Source organism: Brassica oleracea, chromosome C6, assembly GCF_000695525.1.
Source record: "Brassica oleracea var. oleracea cultivar TO1000 chromosome C6, BOL, whole genome shotgun sequence".
NCBI classification, from domain to species: domain Eukaryota; kingdom Viridiplantae; phylum Streptophyta; class Magnoliopsida; order Brassicales; family Brassicaceae; genus Brassica; species Brassica oleracea.
Window position 1 is genome coordinate 14,105,690 of NC_027753.1, and position 7,831 is coordinate 14,113,520.

The window sequence follows — 7,831 nt, forward strand, 5'->3', positions numbered from 1 at the left end:
GGAGAGAGGAGAGGTGAAGACGAGTTCGATGTTTCAATGCTTCGGTTCTTTCTCTCTCTGTCTCGAAACCGATCGAGAGAAGGCGAATCGCTCTGCGGCTCTCTCTCTCTCCGTGGATCCTCGACGCGACGGCGAGCTGTCGACGAGAAGAACGGTGATTTTCTCCCTCTCTGTGGCTCTCCTCGACGGCGACGAGAAGCCGCTCTTTCCCATGCGGCTCTCTCTTTCCGTGGCTCCGACGAGACGGCGAGCGACCGCGTTCTCTCAGTGGCGAGCTGTCGACAACAAGAACGCTGATTCTCTCCCGCTCTGTGGGTCTCCTCGACGGCGACAGACCGCTATCTCTCCTCGAATCTAAACGGCAAAGGTATTGTTGTGTTCTTTTATATTATGCATGTCTTAGATTAGGCTTAATCTGGTTCTGATCGCAAGTTTTGTGTGTTTGTCGGTTCGATTATGTCTCTCCGTGGCTCTGGTCGACGGCGGCAGAGGTCTCACTCGGTGGCTTTCCTCGTATGGCTCAGGTAAAGCTTCTGTTGTTTCCTCTTTGATTGTTGTTTTGGATTTTAGGTAGAGATCAAATATTTTGTCTGGTTTTGTTTTTGATTCTCGTATGTTCTTTCGATTTGTTGACCAATTGTGATTTGTTTGATGGAAGTTTATCAATTTTCACTTGGTTTGCTTTCTGTTGATTCGATTTAATTGTTTCTATCTTTGCGTGGTGAGAGGGAGGGATCAAATGGCTATTGATATGTTCTGTGGAAAGAGACATGAAGAAGAATCATCAAACAAAGGTCTTCAATTGCTTCTCAGGTTAGTGTTACTTTCGCAAATGGAATGAAATGAATGGAGAATTAGCTTCTGTTATGAAAAGAATTGAATTGCCGGTTGGTTAGTGTTACTGTCGAGTGTAATTAATGCTTTGCTTAGTGTAAGATTATGGTTGTGTATAATAAATAGATCTGATGCTTAGATAGAAAATCGTAGTTCAAGTGTGTTGAATGTGGTGGATAAATGTCAAGTCGTTTCGGGTTGGTTGTGATGAATGCATTTGATTAATTGTGATGTATGTTTAGAGTTAAATATGAGCTTTAAGTTGCATTTGCCTTCCTTCTTCATTCCTTGTTCTCTTTCTTGTTCATCTTCTTAAGTTTAATCTTGCCTTCCTTCTCCATTCCTTCATCTACCTTCCTTCTCATTCTTTTCATCTTCTTCTCTCCAATTCCGGATATGGATTTTACTCCACATGAGCACACGGCCAACTTTGTTGAGCTTCTTAATAGCCAACAAGACACTATCTTTCATTTAGTAGAAGTCAGTGTCGAACCTTGTTCATTACAGGTTCCTGTCTTCGGTGGTTCTTCTTGTAGTTTTTGTTCGAAAGATGGTGCAGAGAAGCGTACAGAGCGTAGAGAAAGAAGGACCTGGACGCCATCAAATGATGTGGTGCTCATCTCCTCCTGGTTAAACACCAGTAAAGATCCTCTAGTAGGGAATGAGAAACGTTCTGGTGCCTTCTGGTAAAGGATTGCAGCATACTATGCAGCCAGTCCGAAGGTTGCACCCGGTGAAGAGAGAGAAGGAAGCCACTGCAAGCAACGTTGGCACAAGATCAATGATCTTGTGTCCAAGTTTAGTGGAGCGTACGAAGCTGCAACAAGAGAGAAGACAAGCAGCCAAAATGAGACTGATGTTCTGAAACATGCTCACGAGATCTACTACAACAACTATAAGAAGAAGTTTACACTTGAGCATGCGTGGAAGGAGCTTCGGAATGACCAGAAATGGTGTGCCAATGAAAGCAGCAACAAAAGGAGGAAGTTTGATGATGGGTCTTATTCAGCAAGCGAGTCTGTAAAAGAAAATGATTCTGCTGTAGATGATGACGGAACGACCCGTCCCCCTGGTGTTAAGGCAGCAAAAGCCCGGGGGAAAAAGAAGCCGGTGGGTGAGGGGAAGGAGTTCTATGAATTCCAGACGATGTGGAGCATCAAGAAGGTGGATTTGGATACAAAGGAGAGGCTTGGGAAGATGAAACTACTTGACAGTCTGATTGCAAAGTAAGGACCACTAGGTGATGAAGAAGAAGCTCTGAAGAAGAAGCTCATTCTTGAGTTGATGGCTAATTAGGTTAAGTGATCTAATTCTCTGTTTGTTTTTCGTTAACTTAATTTGTTGTTGCTTGTGCTCTGAACTTGTTCTCTGTTTTATGTTAAGTGAACTAGTTCTTGCTCGTGTTCTATGCCCTGTTTTTTGCTTGCTTGTGTTCTATGTTCTTGTAATATTTATGTCTCTGATTTAAGCAATCTGGTTATTGATTCATCTTCTTGTTTCTTTCAGGCGTGGAGCATTGGCGTCACTTGTTTCTTTCAAGCGTGTAGCATTGGCGTCACTTGTTTGTTGTTGTGTTGTTATTTTGACACAAGAGTGTCACGGGTCAAGAAGAGTGTCAGTTCATTGAGTCATGTTCTTGTTGTTTAGTGTATCACGGGTTGTACTTGTGTTTTGTGTATTATTTTCTTGTTGTGTTGTATCAGGGACTGTTTGTTGTTGTGTTGTATCACGGACATGACTAATATTTTATATATAGTTTGCTTGCTTTGCCATCGTTTGCAACATCTCATTCTTATTATCTCCTTCTTGATTCCTTATTATCTCCTACTCCAACATCTTATTATTATCTCCTTCACGTTCTCATCAAACACAAAGTCATCGCCAAACACAAAGTCATCACCATCCTCAAATCTCATTCTCAAAAACAATTCCATCTTTGATCTCAAATTACTCGCCAAATCATAAAATAATTACCCGGCTTCTTATCAACCCAAGATTAAAGACATTTACCCTCTTCTTACCAAACCAAGATTACTTATTCAAAAAAAAATTCTCTTTTCAATCACAAATATGGCATCTTCTTCTCAAAACCCTTTTGAAGAATCACTTGATGATAGATTTGATGAATATTTTGATCAATTTTTTGATCAAACCTTTGAGAATTTAGCCATTGGTCATTAAGAAGAAGCAAGGAAACAAAGAAAAAAACGAGCTTATATCGAAAGAAATCGTGAAGAATGGCATAATCGTTTATGGGATGATTATTTCAGTGAAACTCCTACGTATCCTGAAAATTTCTTCCGGCGACGTTTTAGAATGAACAAGCGGTTGTTCATGCACATTGTTGATCGACTCTCCAGCGACGTTTAATACTTCCAGGAAAAGAAAGATGGTATCGAAAGGAATAGTCTCTCTGCTCTTCAAAAATGTACTGCAGCCATTCGTGTCTTGGCATATGGTTCTGCAGCTGATACGGTCGACGAATACCTCCGGCTCGGTGAAGCAACTACTCGGTTATGTGTACAAAATTTCGTGGAAGGAATAATATATTTATTCGGCGATGAGTACCTAAGAAGACCAACACCGGCTGACCTTCAACGCCTACTTGATATTGGCGAGCATCATGGATTTCCTGGGATGATAGGAAGCATCGATTGTATGCATTGGGAGTGGAAGAATTGTCCCACCGCTTGGAAAGGGCAATATTCTCGTGGTTCGGGTAAACCAACAATCGTGTTAGAGGCGATTGCTTCATATGATCTCTGGATATGACATGCATTTTTTGGACCTCCAGGTATCTTAAATGATATCAATGTTCTTGATCGCTCACATGTTTTTGATGACATAATAAAATGTCAAGCTCCTCAAGTCACTTTCTATGTCAATGGAAGAGAGTATCATATGACTTACTATCTCACCGATGGTATTTATCCGAAATGGACTACTTTTATCCAATCTATTCCACTACCACAAGGGCCGAAAGCAGTTTTATTTGCCCAACGTCAAGAAGCTGTCCGAAAAGATGTCGAGCGTGCTTTTGGAGTCTTGCAAGCTCGCTTTGCCAGTGATAAAAATCCGGCGTTGTTTTAGGATAAAGTCAAAATTGGGAAGATTATGAAAGCATGTATCATACTCCATAATATGATAGTAGAAGACGAACAAGATGGATACACCCAATTTGATGTTTCAGACTTCCAACAAGCAGAAGACAACGGAAGTTCACATGTCGATCTCACGTATTCTACACATATCCCTACAAATATCGCAAATATGATGGGTGTTCGAACAAGAATTCGTGATAGACAAATGCATCAACAGCTGAAAGATTATTTGGTTGAACATATTTGGCAAAAATTTGGACGTGATGAAGACAACAACTAATTTCCCATGCTTCTTTCAAATAATTCTCGTTTATTGTAATAATCTTTGTTTTCGTGTTTTTATTTAAAAGTCTTTGTTTAAAATGTTATCTTTTATTATGTTTTATATAATTTAAAGTTTTATAAAAATATTTAATATTATTTTATTTTTAAGAAACCCAAAATAAAAGACTTGCAATGAAGGTATAAAAAGATACAGTTTCTTAATCAAGTCTCTTAATCAACTTTATTCATTAAATACAATAAAAAATAAAATAAAATATCCATTATGGGGTTGAGGTATAAAGATGGCCTAATGCATTTTAGTTGGTTTTGTGTTATCTAGTATTTTTTTATTGTTTTTATGAGACATTTATGCCGGCACCAACCCATAGGGACTGAGCAATGCATCATATTTCCTTTTTCCAGCAATACATAAAATTATTAATATATCTCCCTCCCTCTCTCCCCCCAACGAGAGACGCGTGAACGTAAAAATGACGAACTACGGCGCGATTCCGACGTCGTCTCATCCATCTCCGCCGGTGGATCTCGAGTACATCTCACACGTCAAGCACCGACTCAAAGCAGGTCTAGCCACGCGCCGCCCATGGAGGTCGATGTTCGATCTCGAATCAATGACTCTCCCTCACGGTTTCTTCGACGCGATCTCGAGAATGAAGACGAATCTCGTCTACTTCAGAGCAAACTACGCCATCGCCGTCCTCTTCATGCTCTTCGTAAGCCTTCTCTACCACCCGACCTCGCTCCTCGTCTTAGCCATCTTGGTCGTCTTCTGGATCTTCCTCTACTTCCTCCGCGACGAGCCTCTCGTGGTCTTCGGTCACCTGGTGGACGATCGGACGGTCATGATCTCTCTCTCGGTGTTGACCATCGTTATGCTTTTGTTCACCCACGCGACGGGGAATATTCTCGGATCGCTGTTGACCACCGTCTTGTTGGTTCTGATCCACGCGGCGATTAGGAGGAGTGATAATTTGTACTCCGATGAGGAAGCTGCGGCGGCGACTGAAACTTCAGGGCTGACGTCATACCCTTCCTCGTGAAAACCAATTTGATGTTTCTGTGTGCGCGATTGAGAAACTTGAAAATGTTTTCTTCTTCAATTTGTTGACAACTTACAATGTTTCCTTCATTTTTTTTTCATCCAATGGTGGTTTGTTTGTTAATTACTTTGTTTTGTACATCAAATTTATTTACTTGACTTCAACTGAACCTCCCCGAACATTTATTCACTCTTGTCTGAGAGAGAGAGCGTTTGACTTAACAATGAACAATGTTTCAAGAGTGGTGTGATTTGCTTTACCTGTGACATTCGAGGACGAATGCTCATCTCAACGTAATTAAAAGATAAAATATTTTTAGATTTTCATTTACAAAAAACACATCCAAAAATGACCTAATGGAATGGTAAAAACTAAATAGTGTCCCAGCTTATGTACCTGTGAATGTTGTCCCAACCTCCGGACTGCTCAGTGGACTTGTAACTACTATTCTTACTGAATCAGTGAATCTAACGACCTTTAATTTGTTCTTTTCAGATGCGAGTTCTGGTTCAGTTGGTAGAGCACACTCTTTCACTGCATCCTTTGTTGGGAACCCTACTTTTGCCTGAAAACGATGTGGCTCATCTCTGCACCGTTTCTCTTCGTGCTTTAAAGCCTGTTAAAAGAACCGCTTTAACCACACAGATGGAAAGTAAAACTAAATAAGTGAACAGAGAATTTGTGGGATATTCATAAGAGGCAACAGATGTACAATATAGCCATGCTACAGTACGGGTACATCGAAGGGACAAGTTTTGTCAAAAATTGACGAGAATCACCTTGCAAGCGCGTGCGCGTGTGGAAGCCGACGGAATGTAATATCCATATGCTTAATTGCGTTGCACTTAACATATGGGTAAAATAGTCTCACTTTTATGTCCTAACGCCAAACTTAATTATTTAAAATATTGTAATTTCCCGCCTAGTTTGAAACTAAACTCTAAATTGCAAGTATTCGAAGCATCAGTAACAAGTGCAGTGGAGTTATGAATAACGGGGTGGTAGCCACCAAAACAGATAATTCCCCATATCTGACTTGTGAATAAACACCAAAATAGACTATAATATCGTAAATGTAGTATGAGCATATTAACACACTGCAATTTTGTTTAGGTTCCACTTTCCTACGCGAAGGTGAATAAGTTCCCATATGTATTGAGTGTCTGGTATGAGAGTTATTGAGCCATATCAAATAGGAAACCTGTAGAAAATAGGTAGTTTTAAAGACAAGAGAATAAACAAAAGCTTAGGTGTTGCATTACAAAGAAATGCATAAGGTTGGGTTCAAAAAGAAAGCATAACAAACATAAGTTACATGTGAAGAGAAACTAGAAATATGGTGGCCATAAGAGGCACCACAACATATATGTGGGCATTTATGTTGGTGGAATACACGGGAAGGAGACCATACTCTATTCAATGTAGTATGGACATATCATTAAAAACCAGCACAACTCATACAGCTTCTTGGTCACCAACTGACGTGACAACAGCTGGTGTGCAAACATTACTGAAAATGTATGAGACCGCATAAACATTAGTTGTCTAAACTGAGATTCCGCCAATAGCTCCTGCTGAGAATCCGAAAGTGCTGCTTTTACAACTTCAATCCACCGCAAATTGGAGTAGTTGTTTATTCTTTTCTGTCATGTTGGTTCATACCCTGTCTGAAACAAGTGTTCTGGCAAACCGAACTCTTCCATCCTGTCAATGGAAAGAAAGTGGATATAAGGGCAATTATATCAACGAACCCACGTCAGGCAAAAAGTAAGACAATGAAACTATAGAATTAGTCCAATTGGCAAGCGTCCAAATTTTCTTTAGCTTACATGATACTATACTACATAAACATAAGTATATTCAGTGTGGGAAATCTAGTGAAGATTAGGTTATACAATTTAGTCACATTATTTACAATACAAAATACAAACATGCAACACGGTATACAAACATGCACGATAATATATTTGATTTACACAGCAAAAAGACACATCGTATTCAATTGCAGACATGAATTGGACAAATCAAAGGGGATACATATGCAGCAAAAAATTCGCCTATACTACTTTACTTTATCGAATAGTCTATTAAAGTCCTTGTATGTAACGGTGAAACCGTTTAGAAAGTACCTTCCTACTCAGCGGACGATCACCCCTTTCGTACATATCTACAATATATTGCAGAGTGTAGTGTCAATTTCAAAACCTCACCAGGTTTTCTCAGAAAATAATTTTAGAGTGGTATAATGCTACGAAATTGAACTTGCCTCCGTTGATGCCTTTGCGTTTCCCTTTGAAATCGGGCCGTCTACGCCACTTACCACCGGCTTCTGTACCCAAAATCGATCGGATTTTTAACTATTGTGCAAATGTTAACGCTCTCCAAATATTTCTTCTTTGTCGCTTTATTTGGTTTAGAACATGAGTGGTAACTGTTCAGATTACTGGGGTAAGGAAAATGGAAAAAGCGGTGGGCTCGAGGCTTTTTCACGCGCAATAAGGGACATGGTTGTCATTATACATAAATACGGAGCCTATATCGTAGCCTAACATATGCTATGGTTAGAATCTT

At 39.9% G+C, this 7,831-nt stretch overlaps 2 protein-coding genes across 2 annotated transcripts; both read left to right on the forward strand.

The window, feature by feature from the left end:
- The first annotated feature begins 739 nt into the window (after positions 1-739).
- On the forward strand, positions 740-2,576 carry LOC106297547 (glutathione S-transferase T3-like). The gene is made up of 4 exons (XM_013733765.1): positions 740-813; positions 1,527-2,060; positions 2,341-2,395; positions 2,538-2,576. The coding sequence occupies exons 1-4, from the start codon at positions 740-742 to the stop codon at positions 2,574-2,576; spliced, it is 702 nt and encodes a 233-aa protein (XP_013589219.1).
- Positions 2,577-4,561: 1,985 nt separating this feature from the next.
- On the forward strand, positions 4,562-5,445 carry LOC106298613 (PRA1 family protein F2-like). Its single transcript, XM_013734751.1, has one exon. It carries the CDS (start codon positions 4,691-4,693, stop codon positions 5,258-5,260), a length of 570 nt encoding a protein of 189 aa, XP_013590205.1. The 5' UTR covers positions 4,562-4,690; the 3' UTR covers positions 5,261-5,445.
- The last annotated feature ends 2,386 nt before the right edge of the window (positions 5,446-7,831 follow it).

Bases quoted from the DNA above. Each gene is read 5' to 3' on its own strand.
- LOC106298613 (XM_013734751.1), top strand. From the start codon at position 4,691: ATGACGAACTACGGCGCGATTCCGACGTCGTCTCATCCATCTCCGCCG.
- LOC106297547 (XM_013733765.1), top strand. From the start codon at position 740: ATGGCTATTGATATGTTCTGTGGAAAGAGACATGAAGAAGAATCATCA. The intron at 814-1,526 runs GTTAGTGTTACT...CTTCTGGTAAAG, and splicing joins GGTCTTCAATTGCTTCTCAG to GATTGCAGCATACTATGCAG. The intron at 2,061-2,340 runs GTAAGGACCACT...TGTTTCTTTCAG, and splicing joins CTTGACAGTCTGATTGCAAA to GCGTGGAGCATTGGCGTCAC.